A 17,458-nucleotide genomic window follows, 5' to 3' on the forward strand; every position below is an offset into this window, starting at 1 on the left:
ATACTGTTATATCAGGATGCTGAGAACAGCCACTTATCTGTTAATAATCACACAAGAGAGACTGATTTTGTTACTGGCAATACTGCTTCTCCCAGATAATGGCCACAATCAACACCACTAACCTCCCCACAACTGTTTTGACTAACCAAAAAAAAATCATTCTTTAACAGGTTAAAAGCTTTTTTTTTTTCATATAATTTGTTTAAAATAATAATCATTATACTATTAAGTAGCAGTCCAGCTAAGAATCATGCAAAGGGTGATACATCCATAGTGAAGGATATCCATCTGCTATAGTTTAATTGATTCAACTTGAGGCAAAAAATAATATAAATGGCAATTTGCACACAAAAAATCAAGCTGTTAAAATAATGCATGTTCTATTACTATATTCATTATATCATGTTATATTGATCTGTTTATATTTATACAGTGCTCACATGCCTACCTGCAATCTTGGAATGTCTTATCAGTGGTTAATAATAGACAACTTACAACATGTTATTACTTTTACAATTCTCATGAACATGTATCTTTTAGTTTGTTTTAAATCAATTTTGAGAGTTTGAATCATCTCAATGCTGAATGGACATTTTTCTGATTGTAAAAGGAATTGAGTTAATATAATTGCTTATGACATCTACCTCATTTCAACTTTGGTGGATATATTGTTGTCTCATTGGCAATCATACCACATCTCTCTTATTTTCTTATATTAAAGCAGTGGTTAATTTAAAACAAAACTCTATCAGTAAGTCTGTGAATTACCGTATAGAGTGTTATTTTCACTGGTGTAAAATTTCATGATTTTCATTGAATAAGGTACATGTATACAAAATATTTTGGCGGTTATTATTTTGGCAGATTGAAACCTTCATTAATTTCTATATGGTCAAATAAAAACTGAGATAAAAATTGAAAATTATTTACTAAAAGAATCAAATTTTAAAACCAGACAATTAATTTCTAAATTAAGGGTTAGTGACCATAACCTAGAAGTTGAAATGGGAAGATATAAAAATGTACCCAGAGATCAAAGGTTATGTAAACTTTGTAATAAAATTGATGATGAATACCATTTTTTACTATACTGCAAATTAAACTCAACTTTAAGAGATTGCTTATTTTTAAAGATTTATAATTTAAATCCTGATTTTACAAATTATCAACCACTTTTAAAGCTAAAACAACTTTTAAATCCTAAATCTGAGCTTTTGACAGAAATTGGTGACTTTATAAAGCAATCATTAGAATTGCGAAAATGAGGTCCATGTCCATCAAAGGCTACATTAATTACCATTTATAACTATGTTTTTTTTATGTTTATATTTGTAATTCTTCACTGTCTGTATTAAATGTTGTATTTGTGTTTGCTTGACCCATATGGGTGTATTTTTGCAAATAAAATTATTATTAATACCTTTGCATGTGTTTTTTTTAATTCGGTGGAATTTGTTTTATTTGAATTTTGTTCTATCCATGAAAATAAGCCAAAATTTGCACCATGCAAAAAAAATCTGTTATACAGTAAATGTCATGGACACCTTTTTGAGCTAGATGGTCAATAAAGTTAAAAACCATTTTTGAAACCCTATTAAGCATTGCAATATTTAGAAAACATGGCTTCCTGTATACATGTACATTGTACAATGTACCGGTAGGGTAATATTGTTACATACATTCATAGTCTTCAGATGGGACTTTTTCACAAATTATCCCTAAGTGTTTAACAATTCAGCTTTAAATATGATTTTACTAGCTTCTAAATGATAAGACATTTAATTGTTGTGCGCCAAAGAGATAGAAAATAATACAAAAGAGTACTGAACCACATATCAAGTGCCGTAGGACAAAAGTAAACCAATCAAGCATGTGATGATGCATATATCACTGTATATAAAAGATTTGTCCAAATTCATTGAAATATGAACCAGAGTGTCATCTAAAATAGTTTTATGTATAGTTTAGAGTTTTAGTAAAATTTATATCCAAGATAACTGATGATGTCTATAGAACATTAAAAAACAAAAAACAAGTGGAAAATACAAATTTAATACTCTTCTTAAGGTACAATGTAGAGTATGTTACCTTGCAATTAAGTTTACAATAGATCTGTTCTTATTGATCTTCTGTGAAACAGGTGTTGTTAGCATAAAACAACTTAACTCTTTACATTTCACACCAATCTGTAGTATCGATTTCCATCATGACTTTTCTTAGATCCATTCAAGTTATAATACATGAACATCTCAAGCAAGAGTAACTCCTAATTATCAAATATTTATGTCATATGATACATGCTGTATGCTGTTTTAGTCATGTTAGTATGTGATGCAAAAAATCATTAACATGGTTTAAAATTTGCAATTTGATGTAAAGTGAAACCAATGAAGTGATCCCCCTGGGGAATAAAGGGAATAAAACAACACATTTAAAATTAATATATTGTAGTCTTCAAGGGATCAAACCAGGATAATTTTGAAGATTTAGAAATATTGAGTTTATAATTTACCGTACAAACTTGCTTCATATTTAACTTACATTAAAAATCAAATTGAAAATACATTTAAATACATGTAGCAGTCATGTGTCTTTTGCTACATGTTGTTGATAGATTGCTGTCTGATTGATTCACATCCAAAATTAACACATATTTTTATAAACACAAGGGTTTAGTTTCAGGTGAAAATAATCCACATACATTGATTGGTGAATGTTACATCATGTATGTCAGATATATGTAAAATGTACTACACTGCTTTTCTCCAAGATAGTAGGGGTGTCCAGTCCCTCCCCCCTTTTGTAGGAAAAATGTGGTTGATTATTTAGGGACCCAAGCATGATTGGAGCAGCCCTCTCTTAGACAGTCAGTGCCCCCCTTAATGAAATATCCTGGATCTGTATAATGATTATTCGGTAATCGCCAACAATACAAAATACAAATACAAATACAAATATTTTTATTGGCCCAAACTCATTAACAATAAATGGTTAAAACCTATGGCATTACATACAAGTATGAAAAATTTAGGATAAATTAATATTGAACATGTCAACATATTTATCATCTTTTTCAATAAATAAGACAGAAGTTTACAATTAATGTGTGTGTTACAACAATACAGGAACCTGTGTGTCACTGTGTGTGTGTTTTAATAATATTTGTGTATAGATCCCAAATTTCAACTAGCAATGCATTAAATAGGAATAAATATGAATACATTTTATATGTCCTATGATGAAACCTACCATAATAAACACAATGTATCATAAGTTAATTACTACAAAGCAATTTGATTAAGGAGATTAGTTATAGCTACCATCTGTTGTTTCAGACATATATACAGAGCTGAGATACAGAGTCTGATTGATATACATTCCCAATTCACAACAGTTGGAATGGAAGCTTAATTCTACTGATTCGCTTATTATACAACTGCTTTAGTTGTTTTACACTACATCAAATCCATTTGAAGAATTTTAGTATTTTCCAATATTTCGATAATCTGAGTAACTTTGCCAATAATCTTACCATGCAATGTGCATAAACAATAGCACTACAGCAGGAACCACTAAATCATCTGATCCAAATGACCACCTCCTCTGAAATAATACTATCCCCGGCATTACTATGTCCTTCTGACCACAACATGTGTGTTAATATTTATTTATATGTGATATTTCCATGTAACTAATATAATTTCCTAAAAGTCCTCTGCTAAAATATTGACAGACGATGCTTCTGCAGGTGCCCGTTTCAGTTTTGAAACGACGATTTTCATTGGATGAAATAATTAACCGGAAGTGGAGTTTGTAAACATTGTCTCATGAATGAATTTCATTAAAAAAATGTGTTTTAGTGAAATAGTTATGTTCAGGTAAAACTTTTTAAATTGAACTGAACACCATCAAATATGGGGTTTGAGTGATGTCATAAGCAGTTGATTGTCAAGAACTTTGTAATTTCAGTTTTGCCACAGACCCTGAAACTTTACTACATGTATTGTCTCTGAATTTTTTCCCCTGTATACCTTATTGATCCTTATTGCTAAATTAACACAAGGTGCTTAACTCGCATTTGTTTTAAATGTTACCTGGTCGTGAAGTTCCGTTAAAATTTGAAATCCAAGTTGTCAACCCCACTAAACTTATTTATTATGCATTGGCTTATATCAAGGATTTGTATAGTTAACTATACAAATCCTTGCTTATATACAATGTAGCTTATTTGCAGTAGTTTTACTAAAACTATATGTATAATTTTAAAGATGTGACGTCTAAACTGTATGAATTTGTAATGATGACCAAAGTACTAGATAACATCATAGGTAAGTGGCGTTAGATATACACAGTATAAAATAACGTTAGATATACACATCTATTCTATGATCAGGTTTTTGTCTCTTTGACACATTCCCCATTTCCATTATCAATTTTACAGTATGGTAAAAAAAATATTCCATTCTTTACAATAATGTTGCATTATGCTATGCCTCAAGTAGTCTTCTGTGCATGATTTTCAACATTTTCCACCTTCAACCCATGAAATGTGAAAACTAATACAACTTCTATAAAATTAATTAAAGTTGACTGGCCTTACAGTTTATACATGTATATATGACTCAATACAAAAACACAGAGACTGCAGGTGTAAAATATGTACTCACTATTATCTTATTGATATGTCAAAAGATACCAATTCATTGTGTTAGGATTGGAATTATGTGGCAAATTTAATTGACCAGTTCTAATATTTTTTTCAGTCAAACGCTTCTAAAATTCATATATAGTTTGTGATTTTATCAATTTTACACTAAAGAGCCTATTAGATTATTTCCTTATACATATGCTGTTCCCAGGTTGTAACTCATCTAGATATAGGAAGATGTGGTGTGAGTGCCAATGAGACAACTCTCCATCCAAACAACAATTCAAAAATTAAACCATTATAGGTTAAAGTACGGCCTTCAACACGGAGCTTTGGCTCACACTGAACAACAAGCTATAAAAAAATATTAAAGGGCCCCAAAATAACTAGTGTAGATCTGCATTAATCATTTAATAAATACTAATGCACTCTTGATGGGTGCTTATGATAATAGTTGAATTTATGTACCTACACATAGTTCCTAAATTGTATATCAGCCTCATAAAAAAGGCAAGATACTGGGTTTAGCGGGACCCTTATGAGTTTTGTTAATAGTACCTGAGAAACTGATTAAGTCACATTGACTAATGAACCATGAAAATGAGGTCAAGGTTCATATGACCCTGCCAGACAGCCATACATGTTTACACCTTACAAACACTCACTCACCAAATATATATAGTTGACCTTATAATTGTTTTAATAGTATTGAATGCTTTAAGAGTTCACATTAGTCTGTCTGCCATGGTTCATCAAACTGTGACCTCATTTTCTATAGGACATTGATTATCATGATTTATCATTATGTTCAGTTTATGTGATATTTAAACAAATTTATGTTAAACTGCATAAACATGTGACAGTCTGACTTTTAACATGAAATCAATGAAAGGTAATTATAAATAGACGAAACATTTCAACCTATAGATGCACTTTTGTTATAGATATTAAAAGAATTATAAATTATCAGAGACTTGATATCAAAGGTCTGCCATTACTGATTAGGAAGGTTTCACTTAATTACTACAAAAATAAGAATACAATAAACATGATAAACATGATAAAGATGTCATTAAGAGATCATTTCCATTAATAATCTAACTCTCAAAAAAGATTTAATAATATGACTCTCAGTAATGTTTTTTAGCAGTTATCTACTGGTAATATTCTTAAAAGTTCAAGTTTACATGGCCAAATGAGGTGGTGGAATTCATTGTTTATATTTGCCCAGAATGCTTAATAAGATTGTTGTCCATAAAATTTTATTTGTGGTATAAATATATACTTTCTACTTTATTTATTAAACTTAATTGTTGTACATATGTTTTTCAGCCAAACTTTTTGGTGCTAAGCCGAAATGGAATGGATGATAAGTTACTAACCAATGGAAATCAGGATGAAGTTAAAGCCCCTCCTACTTATGACTTTGATTGGAGCTTTGGTAGTTGCAGTAATAGGTTTCAGTTTATGGTCATACACGTCCAGTGAAGACATTAGTGATCCAAACCATTTGTTTTTGAGGTCTGACAACAGTAAAACATTAGAATTAACAACATCCAGCCCTGGTGCTTCTCCTCGAGATACCAGATGTACCTACCATACCTGTTTTGATGTGTACCACTGTGGGTACAATGACAAGACCAGAATAAGTGTGTATATTTATCCTGTCAATGAGTATGTGGACCAGGCAGGTAATGCCATCACTTTGCCCTTGTCTAAGGAGTTCTATGAGATGTTAGAAGCCATTGCTGACAGCCCATACTATACAAATGATCCTGAGATGGCCTGCTTGATAGTACCTTCTGTTGATCTCTTGAACCAGAATAGCATCAGATTGAGAGAAGTTGGACAAATATTAGCTTCATTGCCATGGTATGTATCTGATTAGTGACAAATATTAGCTTCTTTGCCATGGTATGTATCTGATTAGTGACAAATATTAGCCTCATTGCCATGGTATGTATCTGATTAGTGACAAATATTAGCCTCATTGCCATGGTATGTATCTGATTAGTGACAAATATTAGCTTCATTGCCATGGTATGTATCTGATTAGTGACAAATATTAGCCTCATTGCCATGGTATGTATCTGATTAGTGACAAATATTAGCCTCATTGCCATTGTATGTATCTGATTAGTGACAAATATTAGCTTCATTGCCATGGTATGTATCTGATTAGTGACAAATATTAGCTTCATTGCCATGGTATGTATCTGATTAGTGACAAATATTAGCTTCATTGCCATGGTATGTATCTGATTAGTGACAAATATTAGCTTCATTGCCATGGTATGTATCTGATTAGTGACAAATATTAGCTTCATTGCCATGGTATGTATCTGATTAGTGGGTTGTATTAGCTTCATTGCCATGGTATGTATCTGATTAGTGACAAATATTAGCTTCATTGCCATGGTATGTATCTGATTAGTGGGAAATATTAGCTTCATTGCCATGGTATGTATCTGATTAGTGGGTTGTATTAGCTTCATTGCCATGGTATGTATCTGATTAGTGACAAATATTAGCTTCATTGCCATGGTATGTATCTGATTAGTGACAAATATTAGCTTCATTGTCATGGTATGTATCTGATTAGTGGGAAATATTAGCTTCATTGCCATGGTATGTATCTGATTAGTGGGTTGTATTAGCTTCATTGCCATGGTATGTATCTGATAAGTGGGAAATATTAGCTTCATTGCCATGGTATGTATCTGATTAGTGGGTTGTATTAGCTTCATTGCCATGGTATGTATCTGATTAGTGGGAAATATTAGCTTCATTGCCATGGTATGTATCTGATTAGTGGGTTGTATTAGCTTCATTGCCATGGAATGTATCTGATTAGTGACAAATATTAGCTTCATTGCCATGGTATGTATCTGATTAGTGGGAAATATTAGCTTCATTGCCATGGTATATATGTATCTGATTAGTGGGAAATATTAGCTTCATTGCCATGGTGTGTATCTGATTAGTAACAAATATTAGCTTCATTGCCATGGTATGTATCTGATTAGTGGGTTGTATTAGCTTCATTGCCATGGTATGTATCTGATAAGTGGATTGTATTAGCCTCATTGCCATGGTATGTATCTGATTAGTGGATTGTATTAGCTTCATTGCCATGGTATGTATCTGATAAGTGGATTGTATTAGCTTCATTGCCATGGTATGTATCTGATAAGTGGATTGTATTAGCCTCATTGCCATGGTATGTATCTGATTAGTGGATTGTATTAGCCTCATTGCCATGGTATGTATCTGATTAGTGGATTGTATTAGCTTCATTGCCATGGTATGTATCTGATAAGTGGATTGTATTAGCCTCATTGCCATGGTATGTATCTGATTAGTGGATTGTATTAGCTTCATTGCCATGGTATGTATCTGATTAATGGGTTGTATTAGCCTCATTGCCATGGTATGTATCTGATTAGTGGATTGTATTAGCTTCATTGCCATGGTATGTATCTGATAAGTGGGTTGTATTAGCTTCATTGCCATGGTATGTATCTGATTAGTGACAAATATTAGCCTCATTGCCATGGTATGTATCTGATTAGTGACAAATATTAGCTTCATTGCCATGGTATGTATCTGATTAGTGACAAATATTAGCTTCATTGCCATGGTATGTATCTGATTAGTGGGTTGTATTAGCTTCATTGCCATGGTATGTATCTGATTAGTGGATTGTATTAGCCTCATTGCCATGGTATGTATCTGATTAGTGGGTTGTATTAGCTTCATTGCCATGGTATGTATCTGATTAGTGGATTGTATTAGCCTCATTTTCATGGTATGTATCTGATAAGTGGGTTGTATTAGCTTCATTGCCATGGTATGTATCTGATTAGTGGGTTGTATTAGCCTCATTGCCATGGTATGTATCTGATAAGTGGGTTGTATTAGCTTCATTGCCATGGTATGTATCTGATTAGTGACAAATATTAGCCTCATTGCCATGGTATGTATCTGATTAGTGACAAATATTAGCTTCATTGCCATGGTATGTATCTGATTAGTGACAAATATTAGCTTCATTGCCATGGTATGTATCTGATTAGTGATAAATATTACCTTCATTGCCATGCCATGGTATGTATCTGATTAGTGACAAATATTAGCTTCATTGCCATGGTATGTATCTGATTAGTGACAAATATTACCTTCATTGCCATGGTATGTATCTGATTAGTGACAAATATTACCTTCATTGCCATTGTATGTATCTGATTAGTGACAAATATTAGCCTCACTGCCATGGTATGTATCTGATTAGTGACAAATATTAGCTTCATTGCCATGGTATGTATCTGATTAGTGATAAATATTAGCTTCATTGCCATGGTATGTATCTGATTAGTGACAAATATTAGCTTCATTGCCATGGTATGTATCTGATTAGTGATAAATATTAGCCTCATTGCCATGGTATGTATCTGATTAGTGGGTTGCTGTCGATACATGTTCTCAATGATATTTTAATACCTTTTGTAATGTCATGAATATTTTGTTGCACATTTGAAAATAAACAGGTAATCAGATTTTATATGCATGTCATATGAAATATATTTGTCTATCATTTTGTCCATTGATAACTGGAATTCACATGTAAAATCATTCATTTTGTCATTATTACTGTCTGTAAAACATGGGCTAAACAACCAAAATGTAAAATAAACGAAACCTGTGAAGAGACTAACAAAAAACTATCAACTGGGAGATGTAGTTCCATATGCAGGTGCTGCATGAATGATGCTATATCAAAATGGAAAGTGAGCTCATTTTCAAAGGAAGATATATTTTTGTGTTAACAATTTGTTTGAATCACTTGCTACAACCTTGATGTCATGTTAACTTGTGTAATATTGTCTATTTATAGGTGGAATAATGGTAATAATCATCTGCTGTTCAACATGTTACCTGGGAGTTCCCCAGATTACAGGCATGTCATGTTAACTTGTGTTCTATTGTCTATTTATAGGTGGAATAATGGTAATAATCATCTGCTGTTCAACATGTTACCTGGGAGTTCCCCAGATTACAGTACCGTGTTAGAGGTGGACACAGGGAAAGCTGTCATTGCTGGAGGAGGGTTTTCTACCTGGTCATACCGTAGAACATTTGATGTCTCAATACCTATATATAATCCTCTTATCCAACTTGATAAAATGCCTCAAAAATCATATCTGTAAGTTGGAACATTTGATGTCTCAATACCTATATATAATCCTCTTATCCAACTTGATAAAATGCCTCAAAAATCATATCTGTAAGTTGGAACATTTGATGTCTCAATACCTATATATAATCCTCTTATCCAACCTGATAAAATGCCTCAAAAATCATATCTGTAAGTTGGAACATTTGATGTCTCAATACCTATATATAATCCTCTTATCCAACTTGATAAAATGCCTCAAAAATCATATCTGTAAGTTGGAACATTTGATGTCTCAATACCTATATATAATCCTCTTATCCAACCTGATAAAATGCCTCAAAAATCATATCTGTAAGTTGGAACATTTGATGTCTCAATACCTATATATAATCCTCTTATCCAACTTGATAAAATGCCTCAAAAATCATATCTGTAAGTTGGAACATTTGATGTCTCAATACCTATATATAATCCTCTTATCCAACCTGATAAAATGCCTCAAAAATCATACCTGTAAGTCTTGTCAAACCAGTTAACACTTCATGGTATATCTCAATACATAAATTGATCAATTGTGTACCGGTACATGTTTTTGTCTGATATTGAGACAGAATTCCTCTGCACATGATGTTCCATCATCTTATTATATAATTGAGAATGGAAATGGAAATATGTCAAACAGACAAAACCTCAACCAAAGAGCAGATTGGCCATGAACAGGTCTTCAACAGTGAAAAAATCCTGCACCTGGAGGTGTGCCTCAGCTGGCCCCAAAATAAAATATGTAGTAATTTAGTGAAAATGGACATCATGCTAAGCTCCTAACCATATAAACGAACTAGGATTATAAAAAATATACAAGACTTTTAAAGGCCAGAGATTCCTGATTTGGGACAGGCACTCAAATGCGACATGGTTGAACATGTTTTGTGAGATCTCATCCCTCCCCTTTACCTCTTAGCCAATGTACAGAAATACAAAGCAATACACACAGTAGAACCCAGTTTAAAAGAAGTCTGGGTCCATGTGGCATGTCAGAACAGAAAACAGAAGAAACTAATTAAAAAGACAATGATACATAAATAGACAAAAGACTACAAGCAGTTACTATATATACAATATACAAGAATACAATATTTTTATTTTTCCAAATTAAAGGGCCCATAAAAAAAAGAAGTTATAGTTCAAATGCATTAGGAAACGTTCAGTGGTCAAGGGGAGATAATTTTGCTATTTATTAGCATATTTAACTAATTTTCTGATTTTCTAAGTTGCATGTCTTATTATAAGGTTTGCACATACATAGATAAAAAAAAACCTGCTATCTTCATTACTCATAATCCATGTAAAAAGATCATTTCTGTTTAAATTAACCAAACTGGGGTATTTTTTTTCTACATGTATAATCAGTTATATCTCTTCTGGGGTTATTGTCAAGAGGGCATTCCAGAAGAAAGTGCATGTCATTTTCAATAGAAATTGAATTACAATATAAAAAAACTCCTCTCATGTCGAGGTAATATTTCATATTTACCACATACATTGATAAATCATTCATGTCTGCCAGTTTCTATTCTTAAACAGTGATTGCTGAGTCTGTATTTAGTTAACTTATGATTTTGGGGGGTGCTTTAAATCTAAATAATTTTCACAGTCAAATCATCATGAAATGACCTCTTGAATGAAAAATAAGTATCCAATTTGCCTTGATTCTGAAAATAAAAATCTCACATTTTCTCCCAATCATTTTGAACATTTTATTTAAGCTGTTTTTTCAGTAATTTTTTTAATTTATTTTTGCATAAACTTTTTTAACATATATTTAGGTCAATACCCAATTTTTGCTGTAGAAAATGATATTAGAGAGTCAAGAATTATTGGAGCTAGTTTGAGCTTTACTCTCAATCATTTTTAACTCAGTATAAGCACTTTTCATTCAAATAAATTAGATGGAGAATTCTCTAGTCTATGCCAATACATAAACATATGTGTTAGCAAATTTATATAAAGAGGATATCTACCCAGTTCAGACAGTACTGCTACATTTGTGCACATCTTTGTTACACCAAAAATTTACTTACAAAATTTTAAATATAGCTTTTCAATTACTGTTACTGACATGCCAGCTCCAGACCTCAATTAAACTGATTAAAAGATAATGTCTTCATCTTATGAAAATCTGTTTAGGTTAGAATCAGAATATGTGCTTATAAATTGCAATTGTTTTAGTATCAATGTTTTAGTATCAATGTTTTAGTATCAATGTTTTAGTATCAATGTTTTAGTATCAATGTTTTAGTATCAATGTTTTAGTATCCATGTCAACATTTTTTTGTTAAAATTCATGGCATCACAGACATACAATATCAAGCTTGTACTTATTCATGAATGGCTGATTTTCAATGAAGGATTATCAGAAATATAAGTATATATTTGTTAATAAAGTTATTAATAAGTTAAAATTTTACATAGAAGCCACTATTAATATCAAATCTATATGTTATCAGAGAGAAGAGAAGATACTTGGTGATATCTTCACAGACCAGTCTGCATAAAGAATACAGAGATGTTTTACATGACATAGAGAAAGAGGAACCAAGATTTTTATTTATTCAGAAATGTCCGACTGATGAACGGCCATGGAATTTCTCCAGACGTTGTAAACAAAATGTGGCCTATGACTACCCTCAAATTCTCCAGGTAAACTGTACAATCATAGTATGATAAACCATAAGGTTTGAGATGTTTTCAACATTTATGTTTAGGAGTTGTGGATAATTTAAAAACTTTGAGAATGGGGAAACTTCTTGACTCAATATCTTTTGATAGAAATAAAATTTTGGTCTTAAAAAAGCACTTGAAGGGCCATTCATTTCATCAGATTCAACAAAACCGCGTCCTTACTTATATAATTATGTACCAGTTTATCAAGTCTGTTATGTTTTAAGGATGTAAAAAGGTGAATCTAATTATTCAAGAATTTATTAGTCTGAAGAACATTAAGTAAAGGAATAAAACAGGTGTTTTGGGGCAAAATATTTTACCATTTATCGTAGGGAAAAAGAGTAGGAGTCCAAACATCTGTTAAATATTCTGAAATCTCACCTAAGTACATCCTAAAACTGATGAAAAAAGCATTAATAATATATAATCATTGATTTTGTTTTACCATTATTAGAATTTTTGTTAGTAAGCATTGTGTGTTAGTCAACTTTATTTCATGTGAACTTGGCTGTACACCAGTACTAGTATGTGAAGGCTGTACCTGTCTTTTTCTGTTTTCTGTTTGATTAATACTTTTTAAGCCGGCCAAATAAATTATTAATATGTTTATATTTGATCTATATAATGAATTTGCATTCTGTTCAGTTATAGAAGGAGATTGAACTAGCCAGTCAGCTTTAGTGTTGAATATGTTCCTCTTTTTTTAGGACTCTACATTTTGTTTGGTAATAAGAGGAGCTAGGATTGGCCAACCAGCTTTGTTTGATGTGATGTCAGCAGGCTGTATTCCGGTCATTGTAGCTGATGGGTATATTCTACCGTTCTCAGAAGTTCTGGACTGGAAAAGGTATGACTAAAACATGTGTTATATTATATTAGTACAATTATATCCCTTCTTATCCATGTAAAGGTAGATATTTAATTGTATTTTCAGTTAAATAGCCAGAAGATTGATTTGGTTGGCTACTTTATATAACATGGCTAATTGTGGAGTTAAGAATGCTTTTTAGCCAGGTTACTAGGTGACTGTTTCTAAACACAAGAAAAAAAAAACACCAAAAAACAGAAATTACTTGAAGATAACAATATTTTATACTTCTAGTTTAATAGATGAAGATAAAAGTAATGTGTTATTGTTTTACAGAATAGCTGTGACTGTTTTAGAAGATGAATTAGAGAACATGATACAGATATTAGAATCCTATTCTCAAGAAAAGATATACGAACTACGACAACAAGTTAACTTTATATGGCAGAAATACTTCAGTTCACCAAAGGTTATTGCCTTGACAACATTACAGATCATTAATGACAGAGTTTTTCCTTATGCAGGAAAGTCGTATGAAGACTGGAATGACATTCCAAATACGGTAAGGTTGCAACACTACCTAGAGCAAAGTAATATTATATTAGTTTGGCTTTGGTAAAAGGAAAAGGAGAAAGATTCTATTTAACTGATACCACAACTTTTGTCAACACTTAAAATTGAATCGTTTGATAATGCACAGACAAGTGTTTAAACCACGTTAGTTGCATGTTTGATGTGTTAACATAGTTAACATAGAAATAAGAAGATGTAGTATCATTTGTCAACATTTACAGATTTATGAAAGCTGCATAATATATATATAGACAGTCTTTCCCTTACAGAGAACACTTAAGACTCCATTATTCCTACCATTACGACCTCCCAGTGCTCAAGGATTTACATACTCTTTCCCTTACAGAGAACACTTAAGAATCCATTATTCCTACCATTGCGACCTCCCAGTGCTCAAGGATTTACATACTCTTTCCCTTACAGAGAACACTTAAGAATCCATTATTCCTACCATTACGACCTCCCAGTGCTCAAGGATTTACATACTCTTTCCCTTACAGAGAACACTAAAGAATCCATTATTCCTACCATTACGACCTCCCAGTGCTCAAGGATTTACATACTCTTTCCCTTACAGAGAACACTTAAGAATCCATTATTCCTACCATTACGACCTCCCAGTGCTCAAGGATTTACATACTCTTTCCCTTACAGAGAACACTAAAGAATCCATTATTCCTACCATTACGACCTCCCAGTGCTCAAGGATTTACATACTCTTTCCCTTACAGAGAACACTAAAGAATCCATTATTCCTACCATTACGACCTCCCAGTGCTCAAGGATTTACATACTCTTTCCCTTACAGAGAACACTAAAGAATCCATTATTCCTACCATTGCGACCTCCCAGTGCTCAAGGATTTACATACTCTTTCCCTTACAGAGAACACTTAAGAATCCATTATTCCTACCATTGCGACCTCCCAGTGCTCAAGGATTTACATACTCTTTCCCTTACAGAGAACACTTAAGAATCCATTATTCCTACCATTGCGACCTCCCAGTGCTCAAGGATTTACATACTCTTTCCCTTACAGAGAACACTTAAGAATCCATTATTCCTACCATTGCGACCTCCCAGTGCTCAAGGATTTACATACTCTTTCCCTTACAGAGAACACTTAAGAATCCATTATTCCTACCATTGCGACCTCCCAGTGCTCAAGGATTTACATACTCTTTCCCTTACAGAGAACACTAAAGAATCCATTATTCCTACCATTACGACCTCTCAGTGCTCAAGGATTTACATACTCTTTCCCTTACAGAGAACACTAAAGAATCCATTATTCCTACCATTACGACCTCCCAGTGCTCAAGGATTTACATACTCTTTCCCTTACAGAGAACACTTAAGAATCCATTGTTCCTACCATTACGACCTCCCAGTGCTCAAGGATTTACATACTCCTTCCCTTACAGAGAACACTAAAGAATCCATTATTCCTACCATTACGACCTCCCAGTGCTCAAGGATTTACATACTCTTTCCCTTACAGAGAACACTAAAGAATCCATTATTCCTACCATTACGACCTCCCAGTGCTCAGGGATTTACATACTCTTTCCCTTACAGAGAACACTAAAGAATCCATTATTCCTACCATTACGACCTCCCAGTGCTCAAGGATTTACATACTCTTTCCCTTACAGAGAACACTTAAGAATCCATTATTCCTACCATTACGACCTCCCAGTGCTCAAGGATTTACATACTCTTTCCCTTACAGAGAACACTTAAGAATCCATTGTTCCTACCATTACGACCTCCCAGTGCTCAAGGATTTACATACTCTTTCCCTTACAGAGAACACTTAAGAATCCATTATTCCTACCATTACGACCTCCCAGTGCTCAAGGATTTACATACTCTTTCCCTTACAGAGAACACTAAAGAATCCATTATTCCTACCATTACATCCTCCCAGTGCTCAAGGATTTACATACTCTTTCCCTTACAGAGAACACTAAAGAATCCATTATTCCTACCATTACGACCTCCCAGTGCTCAAGGATTTACATACTCTTTCCCTTACAGAGAACACTAAAGAATCCATTATTCCTACCATTGCGACCTCCCAGTGCTCAAGGATTTACATACTCTTTCCCTTACAGAGAACACTTAAGAATCCATTATTCCTACCATTGTGACCTCCCAGTGCTCAAGGATTTACATACTCTTTCCCTTACAGAGAACACTTAAGAATCCATTATTCCTACCATTACGACCTCCCAGTGCTCAAGGATTTACATACTCTTTCCCTTACAGAGAACACTAAAGAATCCATTATTCCTACCATTACGACCTCCCAGTGCTCAAGGATTTACATACTCTTTCCCTTACAGAGAACACTAAAGAATCCATTATTCCTACCATTACGACCTCCCAGTGCTCAAGGATTTACATACTCCTTCCCTTACAGAGAACACTAAAGAATCCATTATTCCTACCATTGCGACCTCCCAGTGCTCAAGGATTTACATACTGTTTCCCTTACAGAGAACACTTAAGAATCCATTATTCCTACCATTACGACCTCCATGTGCTCAAGGATTTACATACTCTTTCCCTTACAGAGAACACTAAAGAATCCATTATTCCTACCATTACGACCTCCCAGTGCTCAAGGATTTACATACTCTTTCCCTTACAGAGAACACTTAAGAATCCATTATTCCTACCATTACATCCTCCCAGTGCTCAAGGATTTACATACTCTTTCCCTTACAGAGAACACTAAAGAATCCATTATTCCTACCATTACGACCTCCCAGTGCTCAAGGATTTACATACTCTTTCCCTTACAGAGAACACTTAAGAATCCATTATTCCTACCATTACATCCTCCCAGTGCTCAAGGATTTACATACTCTTTCCCTTACAGAGAACACTAAAGAATCCATTATTCCTACCATTACGACCTCCCAGTGCTCAAGGATTTACATACTCTTTCCCTTACAGAGAACACTAAAGAATCCATTATTCCTACCATTGCGACCTCCCAGTGCTCAAGGATTTACATACTCTTTCCCTTACAGAGAACACTTAAGAATCCATTATTCCTACCATTACGACCTCCCAGTGCTCAAGGATTTACATACTCTTTCCCTTACAGAGAACACTTAAGAATCCATTATTCCTACCATTGCGACCTCCCAGTGCTCAAGGATTTACATACTCTTTCCCTTACAGAGAACACTTAAGAATCCATTATTCCTACCATTACGACCTCCCAGTGCTCAAGGATTTACATACTCTTTCCCCTTACAGAGAACACTTAAGAATCCATTATTCCTACCATTACGACCTCCCAGTGCTCAAGGATTTACATACTCTTTCCCTTACAGAGAACACTTAAGAATCCATTATTCCTACCATTGCGACCTCCCAGTGCTCAAGGATTTACATTCTCTTTCCCTTACAGAGAACACTAAAGAATCCATTATTCCTACCATTGCGACCTCCCAGTGCTCAAGGATTTTACATTCTCTTTCCCTTACAGAGAACACTAAAGAATCCATTATTC

General features: G+C 33.4%; 2 protein-coding genes across 2 annotated transcripts in view; one reads left to right on the forward strand and one right to left on the reverse strand.

The window, feature by feature from the left end:
* Nucleotides 1-3,752, reverse strand: part of LOC134688595 (diacylglycerol lipase-alpha-like) — a 74,964-nt gene extending 71,212 nt beyond the window's left edge. Inside the window, exon 1 of the mRNA XM_063549407.1 lies at nucleotides 3,533-3,752. Coding sequence (XP_063405477.1) covers nucleotides 3,533-3,627 — 95 coding nt within the window. The 5' untranslated portion in view covers nucleotides 3,628-3,752. The remainder of the gene's footprint in view (nucleotides 1-3,532) is intronic.
* Nucleotides 3,753-3,754: 2 nt separating this feature from the next.
* Nucleotides 3,755-17,458, forward strand: part of LOC134688199 (exostosin-2-like) — an 18,963-nt gene continuing 5,259 nt past the window's right edge. The window contains exons 1-7 of the mRNA XM_063548671.1: nucleotides 3,755-3,878; nucleotides 5,981-6,520; nucleotides 9,645-9,851; nucleotides 12,332-12,524; nucleotides 13,256-13,395; nucleotides 13,693-13,918; nucleotides 14,430-14,725. Of these exons, the coding sequence (XP_063404741.1) occupies nucleotides 6,033-6,520; nucleotides 9,645-9,851; nucleotides 12,332-12,524; nucleotides 13,256-13,395; nucleotides 13,693-13,918; nucleotides 14,430-14,725 (1,550 nt within the window). The 5' untranslated portion in view covers nucleotides 3,755-3,878; nucleotides 5,981-6,032. The remainder of the gene's footprint in view (nucleotides 3,879-5,980; nucleotides 6,521-9,644; nucleotides 9,852-12,331; nucleotides 12,525-13,255; nucleotides 13,396-13,692; nucleotides 13,919-14,429; nucleotides 14,726-17,458) is intronic.

Source organism: Mytilus trossulus, chromosome 10 (genome assembly GCF_036588685.1).
Source record: "Mytilus trossulus isolate FHL-02 chromosome 10, PNRI_Mtr1.1.1.hap1, whole genome shotgun sequence".
Taxonomy (NCBI): Eukaryota; Metazoa; Mollusca; class Bivalvia; order Mytilida; family Mytilidae; genus Mytilus; species Mytilus trossulus.